Source organism: Melospiza georgiana, chromosome 18 (genome assembly GCF_028018845.1).
Source record: "Melospiza georgiana isolate bMelGeo1 chromosome 18, bMelGeo1.pri, whole genome shotgun sequence".
Lineage (NCBI taxonomy): Eukaryota > Metazoa > Chordata > Aves > Passeriformes > Passerellidae > Melospiza > Melospiza georgiana.
This window is the reverse complement of record NC_080447.1, coordinates 11,934,689-11,958,212: the sequence shown is the minus strand read 5'-3', so window position 1 is coordinate 11,958,212 and position 23,524 is coordinate 11,934,689. Positions and strand designations below refer to the sequence as shown.

General features: G+C 42.9%; 1 protein-coding gene across 1 annotated transcript; it reads left to right on the top strand.

Annotated features, from left to right (window-relative positions):
* The first annotated feature begins 2,786 nt into the window (after positions 1–2,786).
* LOC131090930 (solute carrier family 2, facilitated glucose transporter member 11-like) lies at positions 2,787–23,524 on the top strand. The gene is made up of 21 exons (XM_058036601.1): positions 2,787–3,021; positions 3,837–3,997; positions 4,883–5,007; positions 5,923–6,052; positions 7,778–7,926; positions 9,314–9,501; positions 10,232–10,342; positions 10,719–10,820; positions 11,164–11,239; positions 11,573–11,700; positions 16,357–16,455; positions 17,057–17,217; positions 17,670–17,794; positions 18,517–18,646; positions 19,235–19,383; positions 19,747–19,934; positions 20,851–20,961; positions 21,487–21,588; positions 21,890–21,965; positions 22,787–22,914; positions 23,240–23,524. Exons 1-21 carry the CDS (start codon positions 2,926–2,928, stop codon positions 23,444–23,446), a joined length of 2,742 nt encoding a protein of 913 aa, XP_057892584.1. The 5' UTR covers positions 2,787–2,925; the 3' UTR covers positions 23,447–23,524.

Genomic DNA, 23,524 nt, shown 5'->3' with positions numbered 1-23,524 from the left:
GCCATCTGCACCTGTCAGTATGAAACAGGCCTGGTCAGAAATGATTTTACACATTTACACATTTATACAGAATGCACCTGGCCATCTGCACCTGTCAGTATGAAACAGGCTTGGTCAGAAATGATTTTACACATTTACACATTTACTTGGCTTCCTGACTTTTAGAGCCAGTCCTGCGAGTACATGTGGCAGAAAACATGAATTCCAACTTCCAGCATTTTTTTCTGACTGTGGCCTGAAATCAGTGGTCTATAAACTGATTAAACAAACACAAACAGTGGTTACATTTCAGTTGGTCTAAGTTGTTAAATTTTAATTGAAGCATTTAACAAGTTGGTTAATTGTTACTGAATTAAAACACTTTCAACTGAGAAATTTATGACATTAGTTCACATTTTCTTATATAAGGTGTTAGGCAAAACCACATCTTGAAAAGTGATCCTCAGAGACTCACAGCTGATATTACTGTTTGCAAATCAAATAATTGTGCACTGTTGGATTAATTAATAACCATCAACACTAGGGAATACTAGTACTGCTGCTGTCCTCAAACACTGCTCCTCTGCACAAGCCAGCTCTCACTTGCACCCAGCTGGTGTTGGGGTTCTTCCAAGGACACACAACATCCCAGCCTGGGGAACCACCAAGGGCAGCCACTCACCAGGAGAGGGAATTCCCCCCTAAGCTGTTTGAATAACGTGTAAAAGGCTTTTAACAGAACCATCTTGGACACTGCCCTTCAAACATTATGGATAAAATGAAAGATTTTACAGTCAGGATTTCAAACTGACATTAAACCTTCCTAGCATCTGCCATATATTATAGGGATACAGACTTGAACTTTCAGCCACTGACCATTGCTCTTGAAGAGTCAATTATGAGTCAGCTGGATGCACAGGCCAAGTAGGGCTTCAAAAGGCTTTTCTGGGTTGAGGCTCAAGGTAGCAGACAGGAACTTTTACTGTAGATGTGATCACTGATTACCCAGACTAACACTTGAGGAGTCCAAGCCAGCCCACTCCAGTTTGCACCAGTCCTTGGACTTTGGCTTCCATCAGTGCTTTCCTCCTTGTCCTTTACTCATCTCCCACAGCTCCTCCTGTCCCCAGCTGCTGCCAGAGCACACCCAGAGCCCTGGCAGGAGCACACAGCTCCCCAGATGTCCTCAGCTGCATCAGTGACCAACACAATAACCACAAACCACACAGCAAGAACTTCAGAAAAACCAAAGGGAGCGTTGACACTGTGAAAGAACAAAATTGTTGCACTAAGGTGTCACAGACATTTTTTCACAGAAATCCTTTCTTTCAGATTTCTATGTCTTCTGGAAGGCTGAGGCCTCAGAAGAGAACATAAACAATTATTATCAGCTGCTGGGGAATGCAACAGGGGCACCTATTTTGATTGGTGATTGGTTCATGTTCCCATGTTTATAATTAAGGGCCAATCACAAAGTGTAAGCTAGGGACTGAGTCCTTGGCCACAACTTTGTTATAGATTCTTTTCTATCCATTCTTAGCCTAGCCCAGCTGCTCTGCAAACCTCTCTCTATATTCCTATTAGTATAGTAATAATGTATTATATATAAGATCTTAATAAATCAGCCTTCTGATTCAAGAAACAAGATTCACCGTCTCTTCTCTCACCACCAGTGCCTACTCAGGCACAGTAATACTAAGGTAGAAAATCATAGAGAAAGGCTTCATAAAATCAAGCCTGCTCTCCTGGAATCAGTGGCTGGCCTTGTCAAAGCCAGCATTTTGCAAGTTCCCATGTGAAAGCAGTCCAGGTGTGAGCAATTTGTTAATGTAACAATCTATTCCTGCATAAACTGTTTTTGCACTGTTAGATAGGAAAATGAAAACTGTGTTTCACAAACAACTCTCCCTGCAGGTAGACACTGAGAGTTTAAGTGACCAATCAATAGAGAATAACAACTTGTAACTAACCAATAAAAGTAATTAGGAAGAAAACAACTTGGACAACAACCAATTGGAGTCCCACATGAGGTCTGTAAAACTGTATAAAAAAGGAGTTATGTGAATAAAGAATGGCCTTTTTCCACCATGGAGAAAATGGAGTCCCATGTGATTTATTTCCATACAAAGTGATGTGTTGAAATATTATCTGAGGCTCCTCTTTCTCCATATAAAAATGAACTTTTTCCACAGTAGCCAATGAAAGCATCAGGAAAGACCCAGACTGCACGTGGGTGTGACTACCTTTGCATGCAAGTTGGTGTGGAGAGGTTTGATGCCCATTCAAGCAATGACATTCCCCTGATTAGAAACTGGCTTGGAAGTGCTTGGAAGCCATTGTTTGAACATGAAATATTCCAGGTACAGAGGTGCAGCATCACTCTCCTGTTGCTGGCAGGAATATCCCCAGCAAGAGGGAGCAGTGGCAGTGGGAGGGGTTGAGGTGCATCTATTGCAGTCCTAAATTCTTACACCTCCTATCAGAGAGTTCTAAGAAAAGGTGAATAAACTATGAAAGTTTCAATCCCCAAATGTTTATCTAGTCTCAGCCAAGTCACTGAGCAAAATATTCATATTTAGGTGAGATAACAAGTAGGAAAGGAGGAGGAGAAAGGACAAATAGATGGAATTATTCACAAAAAGCTTTTGCACATTGCACTATGCTCCCACAAGTATGACAGTGCAGATTAAGGTGGCAAAGCTGAAGGCTGGAGCACTGAAGTGTGTAACTGGATTCTGGGAGGCATCTGTGAGCTTTGCCTCTCCTCAGCATTCTCACTGCCCTGTGCCTCAGTAGCTGTGCTTTCCTATTGCTCCTGGGTCTCAGAGGAGGCACGTGTGTGGCATTGCTCACATTTTTGGAGCTCCCAAGGAAAATACAGCACATTTGGAGGCATGTCTGAATAGCTGTACTTGTTTGTTTGCTGGTTTTATTTCCTTCAAGAAAATGAGCTACAACCTTTTTCTCCTGGCTTTTGTCCTGGGCATGACTGGAACCTTCCACTATGGATTGCAGGTCTCCATTATCAATTCTCCTGCTGAGGTAAGCATGGAGAGCTCAAAGAGTGAGCTACCAGGGTTTCACTGTTCTCAGGCATCCATGCCTCTATTTGCAGTGGCTAACTTGTTACTTGTGCTTTCAAAATTAGAAAGAATCGTGTTTTCTTTGTTCTAAGAGTAGCTGCTACTGCTCTTAAATTTCATGAGGTTTGCTCTTCTGTCTGATGTGACGGAACTGGGAAAGGGAAGGATGAATAATATCCATAAAATCAGCTATTTTCCTCCTACTGAGTGGAATTGCTCCCAGGGCATTCTCCTCTCTCCATCCCTCAGGGAGTCCCTTGTACCATGTGCTTGACCACCCACACTATTTCCAAGTGGCTGTAAGGTGAAATAGGGCAGGGAAGGATTGTAGCTCTAGAGCTGAGCTCAGCACTCCTACCTGCAGCTGGAAAAGGAAAACTGGGGATGGTGTTCGTCATCCTGGATGGTACCAAGGACACTGAGCTCAAACTATCACCACAGATGAGTGGGAATGGCAGGAAAAGATCAGGGAGAGGAAAAATTCTGGGTTTAGCACAGAAATAGAACACCAGCCTACCACTCCATTACTGGAACTCACAATTGGTATTTAATGCTGATATGTTTATTCATTGGATCACGTTGCTAAAACATCAGCTCCAGGGATGGTAATGGCAAAATTCCCATTGGGGCTAAGATTTCAACCAAGAAATCTTATCTTAACCATTTCTTATCTATAGAAATGTAAGTAGGTAAGAGATTTTAAAAAGCAGTGCAACTATGCAAAAACATGTTGACTGAGTCTCTTGGTTTTTTGTTTTATTTTTTCTTTTAAAGTACATCCAGAGTTTCATCCATGAGACCTGGCTGAAGAGATATGGCTCCTCTCCCAGTGCAGAGATGGTGACTTTGATGTGGTCCCTCATTGTGTCCATCTACAGCATTGGGGGGCTCCTGGGCTCCTCCTGTGCTGGGTTCCTGTGTGTTCGGTTTGGAAGGTAGGCACAGTTACACCAGCCCTTCTGCTTACAGCCACTACTGCAGGAAAATAAACTGTGTCTCAGGAGAAACACTGCTAGAATGTGGCACTGGGAGCAGCCCAGGGTTTCCAATATAAGACCAGTATAGTGAAGGCACAGAATGGAAAATCTGCCAGTGATCACAACGAAAATCATACCCTCTCCCTTATAAAGTCCAAAACAAATCCAGTCCAGGGAGGTCATACAAGAAGTACATGCATTTTAAAGAGAATTTCAGAGACAACCACTCACAAAGCTTGCTCTCCAGTGTACATATTGACTCTACTGGAGCATCAAAACCTTCAACTCACTGAACAGTCTGTGACAAGTTTCCCTGTCATAGACATCTTTTATGAAAAATCATTTCCTTAGGATTTTTCCTCCTGAGAAGCTGGGAGGCCTCAGGAACAAAATGTAAACAATGGTTATCTGCTGCTGTGGAATGCAACAGGTGCATCTGTGATTGGTCTCATGTGGCTGTTTCTAATTAATGGCCAATAGTACTCAGCTGGTTCAGATTCTCTGAGAGTCACGAGCTTTTGTTATCATTCCTTCTTTTTCTATTCTTAGCCAGCCTTCTGATGAAATCCTTTCTTCCATTCTTTTAGTGTAGTTCTAATGTAATATATATGATAAAATAATAAATCAAGCCTTCTGAAACATGGAGTCAGATCCTCATCTCTTCCCTCATCCTCATACCCCTGTGACCACCGTCACATTTCCCCATTGCCATTTCCCATTACTTTGGCTGATCTCAGAAGCCAGCACTGAGTCTGTAGCCATGGTACAGCTCATGGCCCTCCTTCAGGCTGTGAATGAGGCAAGGGCAGTGCTGATGCTCACATGGATTTGGATGAATTGCAGGAAGAAGGCCATGCTGCTCTCCAACATCCCTGCTCTGCTGGGTGCAGCTCTGATGGGACTCAGCCGGCTCTGTGGATCTTTTGAGATGATCATTGCTGGAAGGTTGTTTTCTGGAGTCTGTGGAGGTAAATTGCCATTCCTACCTGTGGTATTAAAGAGTGGGAAGAGCAGTGACTCATGGTCACAAGGACTCACCAGGCTGAGTGAACAGATCACAGATTTTTTACTACATTCTGCAGAGAGCGTGATAGCTGAGTGCAGTTTCAACTAAATAAGAAACCACAAACATAATTAAATTAGTTATCTATGACATCTCCATTTCTATTTCTTCTATCTTTACATCCAGTCCATACAAAAGATACTGCCAACTTGTAAAAAAGCCAAAATATACAGTATTTCAGGGAAGCATGCTCACTCAATAGTGAACTGGCCTCTGTGGCTCCTATTGCTTTCCACTGTGGCTGATGCTGCCCTCCACATTACGGACAAGGGAATGGTTTTCAAGCCAATTCAATTAGAATTTTCAATTCTAATTCCCAGATGCCTCAGAAGGTTACATTCTGCCAGTGCTTTTGATCTCTGAGCAGTTGGATAAAGATAATACTAACCAGAAAAAAAATTTAGGAGGATAAAAATGAATTAATTCACTGAGCAAAGAGAATGCACAGCATTTGCCAACTCGGTGGTTTCAAGCAGAAAATAAGGCACATAGCATCTGAACAGCCACTGAAAAATGTCATTTAAGACTAGAGGGAGTAACCACAGCCCTGTCTGTGTATGGGGCTGTAGGAAACAATGTAAGGGAAGGCCAATCTGCTGAAGGACAGATTTCTTACAGGCCCACACTTACTTAGTGAAATATTTTGCAAAGGCTCAAGGCCATGGTATGGGGTCCATGCTTCATGTCAGGCAGCCACAACCTCAGCACAGATCAAAATGAATCTGAGAGCCAACCCTACAGGCACTGTCCTGAGTGGTCTCCTCCAAAACACGAAAGCTGGGAGGGTTTGCATGGCCCTAACAGCCCTTTGTCCCTGCAGGTTTAACTCAGAATGTCCATATCATGTACGCTGGGGAATGTGCCCCAAGGAAGCTCCGCGGGCTGATTGCCATAACAGCTTCCACCTTCTCTGCTCTTGGAAAATTTGTAGGATTTGCTCTGGGTCTCAGGTAAGAGAGTCTGAAACACACTCAGTTTCTTCTGGTATTAAAATACATGTGTATATCAATGTATTCCTGTGCCCAGTGGCTGCTAATTGGGGCAGTCAGTACCAGCCTGGTAACTTATGGATCTTGTAATAATGGTAATGGAGCCTATTTGGATGAGAAGCAGAGGGATCAGCCCCTGAAGGTTTTCCTTCAGCACTTGTGTTGGGATTGTTGGTACCTGTGTGAAAAATGCCAGTCACTTGTTTTTTAAAATTTTAAAAGTTTAATAGTAATAAAATGGTTATAAAAATAGTAATACAAGTAGAGTAATAATAATTTGGACAATTTGAATTAGGACAGTATGAGGCAATAGAAACAAAGAGTTACGGACGTCCAGGTACTTTTTCTGGGCAAAATAAGCCCAAAAAAGGACACCTGTAAACAAAGGATTAACCCTTAAAAACAACAGCCTGTTGCATATTCTACACCTCATACATGATGCATAAATTCCATTCAAACACAGGATTCTGTCTGGGCAGTGCCAACTTCTCACTCATAAGCCTGATGGCATCATCTGCCCAAGCGAGGCAGGAAGCAGTTAATTTCTCCTGATAATGGAGCAAAAAATTCTCTTTCTCTGAAAGATTCAGGTGTCGTGTGGCTGCTATCTCAGTGCGAGTCCTTTCTTTAGAAAAAAAATATCCTCCATAGCATAGTTTCTATTTTAACATTTTGTTATAACTATATTTTGTTAAAACTATATTTAACGCACTACTTTAGAGAATTAATAGAGCATTACTTTCTAACATAGCACATATAATATTCATTTTAATATTTGCACAAAGCCAATCATAAAATGGGCATTTTTCACACCTGTGAGCCCTCAGGAGACAGGGAGGACACAGGAGGACACGGGTGGACACAGGTGGCCTTGCTGTGCCAGCACTGAGCAGCAGGAGCCGGCCCTGTGCAGCTCCCGCGCTGCAGGCGAGGCCCCTCTGCCCTCCCTGCTGGACACTCCCAGCGGGAGCTGCCGGGACATGTGGGAACCCAGAACATCCCTCTGCTGTCCAGGACCCCTGCCAGGGGGCTCAGGGACCCTGGCACAGAGCCCAGAACACCTGTGGGTTTGATTATGACCCATGGAGCAAATTACCAACTTTAGATGAAGATCAGCAAGCCACAACAGTTTAGGTAGAATAATAGTAAAGTTATCACGGGGTGGAAAAGTAGATTTTGGGGTTTTTGGTATGGGGGTTCAGGAGGCAAGATGGAGGGAACTGGGTGTGTCCAGCCTTTCTCCTTCTTCTTCTTGGCCTCCATCTTCTGCTGTGATGTTGGCACTTACAGGTTGGTTTAGAGTAGAAGCTCACTGTCTGACATGGGTGATAGGTATTGGAAAGTAATTGTAAACATTGTACATGTAGTTTTTAGTATAAAGACATAACACTGCCCTGGGGGCAGGCAGAGTGCCTGGAACTGTCCTGCTGGACAGACCTCAGCAGAGCAGGAGAAAATTTTCTATAGATAAGACACAATGAACAACCTTGAGACCAAGAAATGAAGAGCCCTGACTCCTTCTTCAAGAACTGGGCTGGGAAAAGAGACTTTGGAACTTTTCTTGGGGTCACTCTGACCAGCTAGAGATCCTGACACAGACACGGCCAGCAGGGCTGGGGATAAGCCTGGCTCTGCCTCTGCTCACATTGTGCCTCAGCCCCTCTGACCCTGCTGCTTTTGTTCCAGAGAAGTTCTTGGAGTGGAGGCTCTCTGGCCCGTTCTGCTGGCAGCCAATGCAGTCCCTGTCCTCGTTCAGCTTCTCACCCTCCCCTTCTTCCCAGACTCTCCCCGCTACCTGCTCATTGACCTAAAGGACAAGGAGGCATGCATCAAAGGTGAGGAAATGGGACTTAGGGCATTCATTTTGAGAAAAAGGGGAAAATACTGTAAAGCCCCAGGTGAGCCAGGGAGAAAGGTCCAGGTGGGAAAAAGAGTCTTGGTGTTCTGGCTCTGAAAGCACCTTCAGCTGAAATGAAAGTCAGTCTCTTCTGTTTGTGTCACATTGGCGTTCTCTGAAAAATCCCTTCACCCAGGATTTTTCTCCTGGGAGGCTGAGAAGCCTCAGAGAAAAGGAAAACAATTCTTATCTCGTTTGCTTCTCCTCTGTTTTGCTCATGTAAAATGTGTTTGGAGGTTGTTTACCCACAGGTGATTGTTCCATTGGATTCTGCTGGGAGTTGTTTTCACTCTTTGGCCAATCAGGGCCAAGCTGTGTTGAGACTCTGGAAAGTAATGAGTTTTCATTATTATCTTTTTAGTATTCAGTAAGTGTCTTTTCTGTATTCTGTAGTATAGTATAGTGTTCTTTAATATAATATAGTATTTTAAAGTAATAAATTAGTCTTCTGAGAACATGGAGTCAGATGCATCATTCCTGCCTTTGTTGGGGCATTCCCTGCAAATACAATAGATATTTAACTATCAAAAGATAAAACTCCTTAATGTGAACTTATTTTTTATATGTAGGAGTAATTTTATCTTGTCTGTGTTCTGGAGTGTGCACTAGAACTGCACCTTTAGCAGGAAGGTGTTCAGGGAAGGATTGGTAAGAATGTAGGTGTGACTTACATTGCAAGACTGTCAGCAGCTATTGGCCAAAGGACAGTATCAGAAATGAAAATTAAAACAACCCCAACAAAGGGAGAAACGACCTTTAGAGGAGGACTCTATGGATATTAGAAGGCTAACTGATTACTTTATTATGCTATATTATGCTATATTACATTACACTTTATTACATTGCATCTAAACTGAAGCTGCACAAGTACTTAACTGCACAGAATATCGTGACTTTCAGTTGACAGTCGACACACACGTGGATTTAATTGGTTAATGAATTAAAACACACTAGAATCTAATTACCAATTCTCTTTAGGTAAACAATCTTCTACAATGCATTCTACTTCTTCTAAAACACAGGAGTAGTAAATGAGATAAAAATTGTTTTTTCTTTCTCTGAGGTTCAGAGAATGTGAATCCTAGAAAATCTTTGGGAAGTTGTGCCTTGCTTTTCTCTGTGAAGAGAAGTGTGGCCACAGGTGAGGTCATATTAAGATATATGGGTAAATCTGGACCTGTGTCATATCTGAGCCCTGATCTCTAGGAAGGTCACACCAGAAAAGAGCACGAGGTTCTAACAAGATACTCTGCAAAGCAGGAAATCATCTTCTGGACTCGTGTGTGTGCTGGTGAGCTTGGTCACCTCTCCTCCTCTCCTTGCAGCTGTGAAGCAGCTCTGGGGGGACGGGGACCACATGGCTGAGATCAATGACATGATGTCAGAGCAGAGAGCCATCGGTGGTGAGAAGGCCAAGAGCGTGTGGGACCTGCTGCGGGACAGAGCCGTGCGCTGGCAGCTCATCACCCTGCTCCTCGTGGTGTCCTGCATCCAGCTGCTCGGGGCCAACGTGGTACGTGCAGGGCTCTGCTCTGCCCCCGCAGGGCTGCCAGGCTCCTCAGCCCAAGGAGCCTCTGCAAGGGGCTGGCAGTGAGGGCAGCACTGCCCTAAGGAGGGAGCACTTGGTGCTGCTTGTTACAATCTTTCCCCCTGGAAGTTTGGGACCTGGGATAAGTCTAGAGCTGTGTTATAGCAAGTGTCTTCTGAAGGCATTTCTATGGATTACCCTGTTAGGATAAGATTATTTTCTATTTTGTTAAGGTCTGGTTAGTTATTTTCTGTCCTGTCACCGACATTTTTTCATAAAAATCCCTTCTTTGGGATTTTTCCTCTTCTGGGAAGCTGAGGCCCCAGAAGAAGAATGTAAACAATAATTATCTGCTGCTGTGGAATGCAACAGGTGCATCTGTGATTGGTCTTCTGTGGGTGTTTGGATTTACTGACCACTCACAGGAGAGCTTTCTTGCTTTCTGCCTGGACACAGAACTTTGTGGATTCTATTCCTATTCTATTCTTAGGATAGCAGCTCCTGAACTTTTCTCTCTATTCCTGATAGCATTGTCTTAATGCATTATATATAATAAATTAATAAATCCAGCCTTCTGATCATGAAGCAAGATTCTCGTCCATCTCCCTCACCCTGAGGAACCCTTGCAAAGCCATGCAACACTGTCCCAAAAGACAGATGCTAGCATAAACATGGCCACATGTGCACAGCTTTCACAAATGTCTATTCTTTCCAGGTTTACTCTTATGCATACAGCATCTTTACAAAGGCTGGAATCCCCCCTGCTCAAACCCATTATGTCTCCCTGGGGATTGGGACCACTGAGATCCTCTCCACAGTTCTGTGTGTAAGTGGCTTTTCAGCTGAATTTTGTTCTGTTGTAATACTTTGCTCATTTTGACCTTTAGAAATAGAGTAAATGGAGCTTCAGGAGTGAAAAAATACAGAAAATGGAGCTTCAGGAGTCAAATTTCTGTAACAAATCAACCATGGAACCCATCAGATAAAGTCTTCCCCTCACACCCGGCAAACATGGACATTTCTGTTGAGCTTCTGGAAAAAGCTGAGAGTCTTTCTGTCAAAATCACAGCCCATTCTGGGCCAGACTTGGGGGTCCCAGCTCCTGGTGCTGCTCAGGGCCCCCAGTGAAGGCAGAGGTGGAGCAGCTCCCAGGCTGCCCCCAGGCTGTCCCTGGCAGCTGTCCCATCTCCTCCTGCTTGCAGGGCTTCCTCATCGAGCGTGCAGGGAGGAAGACTCTGCTGTGGAAGAACTATGCTGTGATGGCCTTGGCTCTAGGGCTGCTCACAGTCACACTCTCACTGCAGGTAAGGCCCCTCTGATGCACTAGAGCTGTGCCCATGTTTTATTGTCTGACAGATCTCAGGACTATTTCCCTCCCCACAAATCACTTTTTAGTGAGTGGATGATTTTTGGGGCTGACCATCATGTTCATAGAGGTCTGTTCCCAGCCATGTACAGCTGGATTGAAGACAGTAGCTTTACACAACCAAGATCACTGCCAAGGCTATCTCATGACATTTCTGAAAGTAGAGGAAATAGATCTATGTTAAATATTGACATTACTTAGTAGTGATGAGCATTTGTAATGGAGCTAGATAAATAAAATTTTATTTTCTGATTGTATTTGCTTTTCATTTCCTACCACAGGACTCCTTTTTCTGGGTACCATACTGCTCTGTTGCACTTGTCTTTATTTTCATCATGAGCTTTGGCATTGGGCCAGGTTGGTATTTTCTACTGGAATGGTTTCATTTATTCACTCATTCCTTCCTCACTGGAGCCTTCAGGAGAGATCCCAGCATAGCTGTTCCACCACAGGCATGAATCCCTACTTCTGACCCAGTGCAGGTGTTGGTATTTCCCTCCCTACTATGGTAGGAGGTAAAATTCATTTCCTATTGCATCCCCACATGCCTTTTTACTGAAAAGCAAGCACCACTTCAGACACTTCCAGGCCACTTAAAGCCATGAACTTATGCAGCAAAATGAAGTATGAGGTAAGAAAGCATCTTGCAAAATTTCTAAGCTTCCTTCTTTCTTCAATATTTTTTTTCAGGTGGAGTCGTATGCCCCTTGATCACAGAAATATTTATTCAGTCATACAGACCAGCTGCTTATGTATTTAATGGTGTTGTAAACTGGATCCAGCTCTTCATCCTTGGGCTTGTGTTCCCTTTCCTTGTGGTAAGCAAAGCAGGGTGTTTGTTTCAGTTCAGAGGAATTTAGACCCCCCTTGAACCCAGAGGAGGCATCTCTTATCAACACTTCATGCAACAGAGCCCAAATTAATTGCAATTCTGATGGCCTCTTCCATTTTAATCAGGTATTTACTGGAAGTGTAGCAAATCCACAAAATGCTGCTAACTCTGCACAAGTTAGAGTGACACAGGCAGCACAGATGCAGTGACAGAGGCACTGACACTGTCAGATGTCATTTGAAGCAGGATTTATATCTGTTAAATCTCTGACCAACTTCTTTTAGAAAATACAAACCCAGAAACTCTATATCGTAAGAGAAAGAAATCAAGATAATTTTTTTCTCATATTTTCTCATTTTGCACATTTTTTCTCTTTGTTTTCCTATAGAAAGGTCTTGGCAATTTCTGTTTCATCATTTTCCTGACCTACTGTCTGTCCATGGCTATTTTTGTACTCCTGGTGCTGCCAGAGACCAAAGGAAAGACGATGCTGCAGGTCAAGGAGGAGTTCAACCGCCTGAACTACCGTGGAAAGAAGGGGCAGGCAGCCCTAGAGCAGAGCCAGTGCTCAGTGGTGACTGTCACTAGGCTTTAAGGACAAACCCTCCACTTCATTTTTGCTCTTTTATTACTGTAATGCCCAGAAGTCTCATTAAGTAAGAGAGAATCCCCTAAAAAATCACCTTCAGTACAAGGTGCAGCATGAACTTGGTGGTTCTCTCCAGCTCCTGAGATATGAGCTGAATTAATTCCTCTGCAGAAAAAATTAAACACAGTTTATAGAGAAGGGAAGATCTTTGTCAGTCCCTCCAAGCTTGCAGTTATAAACTGAAAACACAGGATCTGCTATTTTCCTGGCAAAACCAGGACTCCACAATTGGCAGAAGTGACTCTGGAAGGTCCAGAGGTACAGCAAACTTGCAAAGACAGAGCTTTGACACTGAAATTGTCTGCTCCTATTAACAAGTCAGTGCCAATGAGCTTTCCAGAGAAGAAGCTTCAGTTCACAGGAAAAGAAATGTTTAGCTGTTTAATCCTGTGAAAGAAGAGTGCCTTGCCTAGCAGCCTAGAATCAATATGCAATGTTCCCCCATGTTTACAATCTTGGAGATTCTTCTGCTGGGAAAAACAGGGCTGTGTCAGCACTGATAGAAAGCAATGAGCAGAGAGAGCAGAGGAGAGGAAATCAGGAGTGGGCAAATCCAGAGTGCAGATTCTCCTTCTACACTGGCAGTGACTGTGCAGTGGAGAACACTGAATTTCAGTGGGATTGAGCCCTGAGAGTGACTGGTACTGAGGAGACAGAGAAGAGGGAATTTAATCCATGTGTGTGACTGTTTGTTCTCTTTCCAGGTTTCTGAATACTTCACATTTTCATAATAAAACCTGGTAAAAGTCTGTGTTCATTGCTGTATGACATGACTTTTTTGGTCTACTTCATACTTTACAATTTTCTGATAAGGAAATAAAAGCAGTGACTAGGGAAACACATCCTTCTGATTGTGCCTGGATTGATTTTCATCGAAAGAAGAGGCAGGGACAGAGGAGGCCCCATTTCTGGGGCAGTGTTGTTGGGCTCAAGGAATGCTGAGTCTGTCTTGTTCTGGGGATGACATCTTCAATACCAACTGATGCAGATGCTGCACAATAAATTTTTCAAAAGGATCTGAATATTGAGCAGCGGGTTCTTTCACAGCCCGAAGGCTCTCCTGCTGTTTTATCTTCACATCATCCTCCAGCAGTATTTGTGGCAGTGCCAAAAGCTAATGCCAGGAGCAGGGAAGTTTCCCAGCACAGCCATCCCTCCCAGGACAATCATCACACCACCAAAAAAACTGGATAAAGTTTCTTGTTTCAAGGCTTGAGATCATTGATTGCACAGTGCCACTTTAATAACCAGCATGCATTCCTTCTTGTGGTCAAAAATGCAGGGGGAAAAAAAGAAGCATTGGAAGTGTTTTAAAAAGAAAATATTAAGTAATTGATTATTTTAAAGGTCCTTATTTGGTTTGGTCCTTTCTCAAACTTACTGCTTCCCAATGAGGAAATTTTTATTGTCTTACAAGACATTAAAAACTCATTTCCTTATGCATGTCTTTCTACAACATGATTGTGTTCAACCTGCCTTACTTCTCCCCTGCTACTAAAGCTGTCCACAAGAGGGGAAATGTGGTAAATCATTAACACTGCCATAAACTATCATGGATTGGGAACAAAGGTTGAAGAAGTACCTGTGAGTCTGCAGTTCCAGGATCCAGGATGGATCCAGGGTCACACCAGTGCAACACAGGGCATCTCTGAAAACAAAATTCCTCCAAGTCCAGAGTATTGGGTGAGCTCTACACTGGGTCTGGACAAAAAGCACATTTCATGTAGTGTTCAAATCCTAGATGGAGGGACCCTCTTGTCCTCTTCTTTAGGAAAAGAATCAAAACCTCTGCCTGCATTTAAGGCTTGTTTTTTACCTCCATCTGTATTTAAGGCTTGCTTTTTCAATTTCAGGCTTGCTTTTTTACTTCTATCTGTATTTAAGGCCTGCTTTTTACCTCTATCTACATGTAAGCCTTGCTTTTTAACTCCATCTGCATTTAAGGCTTGCTTTTTACTTCCATCTGTATTTAAGGATTGCTTTTTACCTCCATTTGTATTTAAGGCTTGCTCTTTACCTCTATCTGTATTTAAGGCTTGCTTTTTCCCTTTAAGGCTTACTTTTTTACCTCTATCTGTATTTAAGTCTTGCTTTTTACCTCCATCTGTATTTAAGGCTTGCTTTTTCCCTTTAAGGCTGGCTTTTTACCTCTATCTGCATTTAAGGCTTGCTTTTTCCATTGCACAGCACAGAACAATGGTGAGAGGCCAGATGAAAATGAGACAGCAGTAGGAGCATTCTAGAGGGACACAGACAACAGGAGGAACAGGGCTCTGAAGGGATTGTTTGATCAACCAGATGTTAAAAACTGGTCACAGACAGTGTTTAGAGACCTCTCCAGGAAGGTCCAGAGCTGCCATGTGTCCTCCTTTCCATCCTCAGCTCAAAGAAAAATCTTGCTTTCCCCTCTGGTTCCTCCAGGCTCATCAGCTCCGTGCCCACTGAGATGTGGCATCATGCTCTGGCACAAAATTTAATTCCACTGTTACAGAGAGGCTTCTGAGTGGTTCTGGAAAAACTCTGAGCCTCTGTAAAGAACTGGGTGTGAGCAAGGACACAAAATGCCAATATTCCAATAGTTCATTTCCTGCATCTGGGAAATTATTCAAGCAATTGTAACTCTTCTAGCAGGCAAGAAGAGGCATTATGGCTGAGCTGCAATTCTGAGGGCCAGTTGTAGGCTGGAGGGGAGGAAAACCTGCCCTGCCCAAGCTGCTTTTCAGAGAGGAGAAGAGGGAAGAGAAGCTGGTGACACAGCAGGAGCACTCAGGGGTTGTAGCAGTGTGAGTAAGGGCCAGTGCTCCCAATCCCAGCAGGAAAAACATTTACCAATGTTGTAATCACCTTGTCATATCTGGGTCCTAGAATAATTAAACCAGCAAGAAGAGGCTCTGGCCAGTGTCAGGGGAGGACACAATTTGCTAAAAGCCACACAGTTAGAATTTAACTTCTGTGCTGTGATCCCCAACTCTTACAATCTCAGTGTGGAGCCCATCTCTCTCATCTGGCAGACTTGACAAGGGCTCCCAGAGCAGGCAGGGTTTCAAGGGGAAATGGCTGGTTTCCTCTCAGAGCTGGTGAGTATCCAAATTCTTGTGTTCTAGCCCTGCTCACTAACAGCAGCATGGTCTAAGATTGCAGCAAAGGGAATCCTTGTTGTAATAAAAATGAGCAACAGAGCTCGGGACAAGTTGAGCAATAACTGACTAAATGGCGTCTGAAGAGAATACATTAGAAATGTAAAACAGTGAGAGGTTTAAAAGAGGAGCTGGGAAACCAGGAAAGATGGAATTTGGAGGGACATAGAGAACACAGTATCAGTGAAAAACACCCACCAGAAAAAACTCCACCACTCTACTGCTCTGTGATCTCAAGGAGAATTGAGGATACTCGTGGGTTTAAAATGTGACCTGACTAAATGCCTGAAAACATTTGTGCTTGTGAGAAAGGCTCTGAAAGTCAGTGTACATCATGGAAACACAGCATTTCCAATAGGAGTCATTCAGATAGGGTATCTAAAAATGTCATTTCATACGGAGTTGATAAAAGTGAAATATAGAAAAAAAAAGTTTTGAGAGGACAGACTTGAGTCATCTCTGGAAAATGATGAACACTGTCCCTGAGGAGGCAAAGATGAAAGCAAAAAGGAATTCAAGAAAGCTGTAGCTTCTTTCTAGTACAAAGGCAAACACAAATTATCTCAACAAGGCTTTTATGAATTTTGTTTTCTGTGCTTAGCAGAACTAACAGAATTAGAGAATGTATCTTTTCAGATTGCTAATAGTCAGGAGAAGAACACAGCAGAATGTGCAGATGAGTATTTTAATATTTAACAAATGGATTTTGCTTGATTATTGTGAAACTCAGGTTGGGTTTTTGCATGTTAAAGGTTTCTTAGTCAGGGAAGTGTGAAGATGCAAGGTGTAAATCATCTCATGGTGTGAAAGGTGTGCTGGCATCAGGAACTCAGGATGTGTTCCTTTCCCTCTGCAGGTTCAATACCGGAGGCTGTTGCTGATGCTTGTGGTGCTGGGGATTGGTGGAACTCACCTGTCTGGCTTCCAAATGTCTGTCATCAATTACACTTCTCCGGTAGGCAAAGCTGGAGAAAAGAAAATCCCCTCTCTAACTGCTCCCCATGGTCCCGGGCCTTGCACTTTGCAGATGCTTTACAAAAGCTCTCAGGTGTTGTTATGTCAGATTGTTGCCAGCTGTTTGCAGTGCCATAGTGTCACTGTCAGAGTGGGCATGACTGCAAGGAGCTGTGCTCCAAGACAACTTCCCACAGAACGTTGTGGAAACAACTTATTGAGATACCTCCTTAAAGTTTATGCCATGGAGGGAAAAAAACCCCAAAATAGCTGATGGAGTCAGCTTTCAGCTCAGCCCTTTTCTCTTTATATCCATTACTGGCCACAAGAACATTTGCACTTTATTATAATGAATAAAAGGTCCTAATTTTTTGGCGTAGGAGAGGTAGGATTCAACATACTAAAGAGTATAACTAATTTTTGAAAGATTCTTTTACACTATTAGGCTGTATGATAGGAAATATCAATCCTTATTTGCAAAAAAATGTCCTATTGTCATGCTTTTAGTCACAACCATTAATCTAATTTTTTTTAAGTGCAAACATAATGAAGAACATGATGATTAGTGCCTTGGTGGAATGAAAATCTCTTTTTTGTGCCAGTACATTCAGAAGTTTATCAATGAAACGTGGCTGGAGCGCTATGGTTCTGTGCTGCCCCAGGAGAGGCTGATGCTGCTGTGGTCCCTCATCGTGTCTGTGTACTGCATGGGGGGCATGATAGGCTGCCTGTGCAGTGGCTGCCTGACTGCAGCTTTTGGGAAGTAAGTACATTTCCCAGGGCTGTGACAGGGGAAGCTATTAAGTATTAGTCAGTAAAAGAAGGGATACCAGAATTTCACTGCCCCCTGCTGCCTCAGAATTTACCCAGCACATAAAACAAAACCAGGGTGCATTGGAGAGACAAGAATTTCTGATTCCCTTGTCGCAGCTTTTGTTGACATACAATTCCCATAGTTTTGCTGGCATTTTATCCTGCAGGAGTTTCCTTCAGCCTCATGGTTTGCACACACAATGAGTAAGAACAATCTAGCTTCTCCCTTTCCACCCCTCTGCAAAGCCATCATGCCTTTTAAGAACCAGATTTGGTTGTCCTATAAGCAATGGCTTTAAACATGGCCATGGCTTCAGTCTGTAAATCCAGAGAATAATCAAACATAAGTCAAGGAAGAAAAGTAAATCATGGGTCACAGCCAGGTTTTGCTCACTGTTGCAGGAAGAAAAGTCTGCTCTTCAACGACGTGGTGCTGATAACAGCAGCGCTGCTCACTGCCTCCAGCAGGAGAGCCAAGGCCTTTGAGATGATCCTGGCTGGGCGTTTCCTCGAGGGCATCGCTGCCGGTGGGACTCTGGGGTGCTGTTTGCAGGGGTTCCAGCATGAGGGAAGAGATGGCAATCTTGACTCCATGTTTCAGAAGGCTGATTTATTACTTTATTATGTATATTATATTAAAAGAAAATGATATATTAAAAGTACACTAAAGATGGAGAAAAGATTTCAGCCAAAAGCTAGCAAAGGAAGGAAAGGAATGAAATGATAAAATCTTGTGACTGCTCACAGCCTCAAACAGCTGGACCTCTGGTTGGTCATCAAGTAGAAACAACCACATGAGACCAATCCCAGATGCACCTGTTGCATTCCACAGCAGCAGATAACCATTGTTTACATTTTGTTTCTGAGGCCTCTCAGCTTCTCAGGAGAACAAATCCTGTCAAAAGGATTTTTCATAAAATATGTCCATGACAGGACTCCCCACTTTAATGTTCATGGGACTTCTTTGGGGTGGGTACAGAAATCTTCCTGCTGGGAGTTCCCAGGAATGTGCTGGAACCCAGAGGGACTGGAACAGACTGGGGCAAGGGAAGCTGAGCTGTCCTTTGCCTTCAAAAGCTCTTGGAGAGAGCTGATGGATTAGCTAAACATCCTGATTGAAGTAAAAGGTGCATTTTCAGATATATGGGAGGGGGTTCAAAAGAGAGAGGACAGAGCTGAAGGGAAACTGAAAAGGGATCCTGTCTCTTTCTTTCCACAGCTTTAGCACTCTCCTGTCTTCTCCCTTTAGGAATACACATGAATGCCCATGTTCAGTATGCTGGAGAGATCTCCCCTAAGAAGCTGCGTGGGTTTATAAACGTGACCTCCACGGTGTTTCTCGCACTAGGAAAAACTGTAGCACGAATTCTTGGATTAAGGTGCCTGTGCTGCTCCTTCTCTGCCTGTTTTATATTTATTTTTCTTCTATATAGCAGGGAAGTGGTGTTTTCCCAGTCCTGGAATCACACCTACACCAAGGGTGGGGTTTTATTTTGCTTAACTACGACAGTCAAAGAGGAGGCATCCACCCCATACAAGTCCCTGAGGTTTCCATGTTCATTCCCTGGGGATAGAAAGGCCTTTCTCTTGGGAAAGAATGACTCAGTCTCTGGAGGTGCAGTTAATAAGAAAAGATTGTATGTAAATACTCTTATTAAACTTGTGAGATCTGAAAGGTTTGCTAATTTCTTAATAACTTCATGCAGAGTTGCAGTGTTAATTTAGGGAGCTGTTGTAGGAATATTTTGACCTTCAGAAATTAAAAGTCTAAGAAAAATGTCAGTCTTGCAGAAGAAATAAAGTCTTAGTCTATTTTCCTGTCACTAACCTAAACATCATCTATTGCAATTGAACTTTTCAATGACTGTATGTATTTTGTTTAGCTATCCTAGAATTTAGAAAATACCTTTTTAGTTATAAAGTGTAATTTCACTGGACTATAAATAGATTCTAACATGCTTTCATAGAGAACTTTTAGGGACTGAAGACATGTGGAACCTGCTCTTGTCCTTCTCTGGGCTGGTGGCATTGATTCAGCTGATCTTTTTGCCATTCTTCCCTGAGTCCCCACCCTATCTCTTGCTGCAAAAAGAAGACAAAGCTGGTTGCTTAAAAGGTAAAATAAAACTTTAGATCCTTAGTTTGTTAAACATTACTCCTGGGAAAGTGAAGCTAACAGCAGGAATTGGCTTTTCTATTAGCCAGCCACAGATTTCTTGATAATTGCATGATTAAAGTCCTCCAGAGCAAGCAGAGTCATCAGAGACATTTCAGATCTGCCCCTAACTGCTACAGCATTTTCCAGGGAAGTTTCACCATGTTCCAGTAAGTGATGTTCCTTCCAGTCCTTTGCACAGTAACTGATCAATCAAAGCATGAACTCAAGTGCAAATGTTTAGTGTCATTAAAAGCTGAAAAACACAGAATTATGAATGGATCAAATGATGGAGGTGTCTACTTCATTCTGTCTCTTCTGTAGCCATGAAGCAACTCTGGGGAGAAGGGAATTATCAAGCAGAATTTGATGACTTGATGAAGGAAAAGGCCATAACAAAGGGCACCAAAATCATGAATGTCCTGGAGGTGCTGAGAGAAGGATCTGTGCGCCCACAGCTGTGCACCATGCTCCTCCTTCTGCTGAGCCTGCAGCTCTGTGGCCTCAGTGCAGTTGAGTATGCCCCATTCCCATGCTTGCATCTGCTTTTAATTCTCCAAATTACCCCAAAGCCAACTTGTCCCTTCCCCTGGGTGTGCATTACTCCTCCTCACACAGAACACACTGCCTGACACCTGTGGTATCACCCCAGGGTCGCTCATACCTTTCATGGAGCTCCTCAGGTGGGAGCGCAGGAGCTCCAGCTCAGCCTAAGTTCCTGCAAGGGCACTGAGTCTTCATTCCCCTGCTGCTACAACCAAGGAATCTGAGGAGGAAAGGGTTCCAAGTGTCCTAAGCTGCAGGAACCCAGCACCTTTATTTGACTTCTGCCATCCAGTTTCATTCATTTGAGAAAGGACATTTATCCATGAACATCCTTTCAGCAGTTTCCATGTGAAGCTGGCTGAGCCCAGTGCAGCCCAAGCTGGCAGTCATTGCCCCTGTGTTTTCATTTGTCTGGGGTGTGTCCATGAGCCCTGGTTCAGCCTGTGCTGGAGGTGGTTCATTTCAGCTGCCAGCAATGGAATTCCCTCTGCACTCTGCTGGCAGGGAAATGGTGCCCATTCCTTCAAGGATGCTGCAGATGAGCAGATTCTGTTTAGCAACTGGAAAAGATCAGAATCAACAGTTTGCTTGACAATGTCTGGTGTGCTACGACTGAGATTTGCTTTTCTTTCTCTTGTCTTGTCCCTTTCCTTTTCCTTTTTTCCAAAACAACACCTTTTCCCATGTCTTACAGGCAATAGGCTCCTTCTGTTTCCTTGATTGCCATTAACCCTTTGATTTCTCACATCTGGAGCAGTTATGTCACCTCTACTAAGGCCCAATAATATATTGCTGGTTTTGCAGTGTGGACAAACCTTATCTAGATCCTGGATAAGCACATGTCACATCTGTTAACTGTGCTTTATTCTTCTTATTTCCCAGATCACCTTTTACACCTCAGAAATTTTTGAAACAGCCAACCTGCACGAAAGCATAATCCCATATGTATCTCTAGGAGTTTCAATCTCTGAACTCATCTCTATCATATTCTGTGTAAGTCAGAGCTTCCTGGGGTTTTAAGAATTAAAGTATTCTTCCTTGAAGCAAATGAATCTCTGTAGGAACCAAAGAATTTTTCTGTGGTGCTGCATAAATCTGTACAGTGGTTGTTATCATCCACTGCAAATTTTGTCCCAGCTTTCATGTGTTTCATCCCATCTTCATTCATCTTAATTTTTTATAAGAATCCCTTCTGAAGTGTCATTCAAACATAAATATGAGTACTCATTTCCCCATATTTGTGTATAGTATACATTCAAATGGAATTGCACCATGCTTCCATTGATTACAGTGTTTAAGAAGTAGCTGCAATGCTGGGCAGTGATGGTAATTCATGGTATCAGAGAGTGTAGAAGGAATTCAATAAAATAAAGTTGGTACCAATAAGATCAGTGTTCTCTGAAGTAAAAAGAGCTCAAAAGGAATGCTTGATTGGTTGGATTGGCTTGATTTGTTGGATGGCTCACAGCTGGGTTTTGCCACGTTGCAGTGATGGCAATGTTTGTTTCTGTTCCTCAGAGCTCCATCATCGATCGCTGTGGGCGCCGCCTGCTCCTGTGTGGGGGTTATTTGCTGATGGCTCTGATCCTGGTGCTGCTTGAAACCAGCCTTCTGCTGAGTGTAAGCAAATGTCCTGCAGGAGTGGGCCTGCAGCAGAATCCTCTGTGCAGGACAGCAGCCTTTGCTTCATGTCCAAACCAGCAGGTCAGAATGTCTCCTAAATACAAACTCACCTCTGTGGATGTGGCACCACCAGCTGCTCCTGGTTCAGTAAGGAGAGAAAAACAGGTCTAGAGAGCATCTATCACACAGCTCAGCATCATGGGTTTTTTCAAAATATTGCTGCTCCTGTGCTTGGATCAGCTGTGTCACAGCTATAAAATTGATTTTTGTTCTCTCCCTTCTCTTTGCCTTTGTCTAGGATCAGTTCCTCTGGCTGAGGTACTGCAGCGTCATTCTCATCTTTCTGTTCATCATTGCTTATGGACTGGGACCAGGTGAGCACCACAATAAAAGCCTTGGATCACAGAGATAAGCACAGACCATGAATATATAGAAGTAGAACTAGAATGTGTGAGTGTATCTTTGAAAATCAACAGCTTAGTGGAGACTGAGATTGAGGGAATCTCAATTTTTGATGAATTAATGAAAAGAATGAATGAATTAAATGAATTAATTATAAAGAATTAATTGGAATATGAATTCATTCATTAATTAATGAATTAATTTAAAAGAAACAATTTTTTAAACAAATAATTCACACCCAGATGAATCAGGACCCTGTTTTCTATTACTGGATTGCAGGTTCAAACCAAATAAATTCTTGTTAATCAATTTATGAAGATTTGTTTTACAGTGTGAATACTGTTCAGTGCACACAGGTTCAGATGGCTGATCTCTGCCAAAGGGCAGAGGTAGGTTTTTCTAAAATTCCAGAGTTTTCTCAGCTTATAAAATCCTACTCTATGAAAGACTGACACCTGACATCCTGCACAATCTGCCTCTCAGCACTTCTCTGTCCTTTCTTGTCCTCTCTTAATATCACCCTCAGTCACCTCCATCAGTAACACCAGACCCAAATTTCAGCTCTCTGGTAGAACCTCACTCACTTAAGACCAGGATTTACTCTGGAAGTTCTCTGACTAAACACTACCAGTGGTTACTAAAGCTTCCACATTCAAATGTGTTGTAAGGGTTGTGCCTGACAGCCATGGATGTCTAGAAAACACGACAGAATTCCCACAGTAGCAGAGCTTCTATGGGAAATGGTCAATTGCAGCAATGTTTCTATAATTTTTATGTTGTTTTTTCCCCTCAGCTGGAGCTGTTGTGGCTGTCATGAATGAAATCTTCACCCTGTCAACAAGGGCCTCTGCTTTTGTAATTGGTGGAATCATCATTTGGCTGGGCCTCACCTTCACTGGGATGGTTTTCCCCTTTGCTGTAGTACGTAACTGGATTCAAATCTTCTCTTTGACTCTGTCAGTTTAATCTGGATTTCTAGGCTGATCTGGACAGGGAGTGGGATGAAATGACTTGTAGATGATCAAAACTGTGAATGCCTTATTGCTATGGCATATGGAGGCCATTTATATAAATACTTCAAAAACCACTTGCTGCCCCAGAAACAGATTGAAAAGATAAATAAATATTGTTTCTGTAAAATGAGCCCATTCCTTATTTCACAGGAACAAATCAACAAGCTTCAAGAATGTATAGTTGCAAGTGTTGCCAAGGAAATCACTCATCTTGTTCTATTTTTTATCTCCAGATGCTTCTTGGTCCTTTTTGCTTCCTCATCTTTGTTGCTGTCCTGGTCATTTCAGTGGTTCTTATCTACCTGTTCCTCCCAGAAACAAAAGGGAAGTCAACCTCTGAAATCACAGAGAAATTCAAAAGCTGCAGGTTTAAGAGGAAACATCATCAGTCTGTGGAGATGTATGCTGCTGAAGAAAAGACATTTTGCACCAGGCTCTGATAAACCACCAAAAGTAATTTCCACTGTTCTGGCATAACACAATTGTATTTCAAGTTTTTCTCCATTGCTGTCACTTTA

Excerpts from the sequence above, each read along its gene's own strand:
- LOC131090930 (XM_058036601.1), top strand. The coding sequence starts at position 2,926 with ATGAGCTACAACCTTTTTCTCCTGGCTTTTGTCCTGGGCATGACTGGA. Across the intron at positions 6,053-7,777 it reads GGATTTGCTCTGGGTCTCAG|AGAAGTTCTTGGAGTGGAGG; the intron begins GTAAGAGAGTCT and ends CTTTTGTTCCAG. Across the intron at positions 11,240-11,572 it reads GAGCTTTGGCATTGGGCCAG|GTGGAGTCGTATGCCCCTTG; the intron begins GTTGGTATTTTC and ends ATTTTTTTTCAG.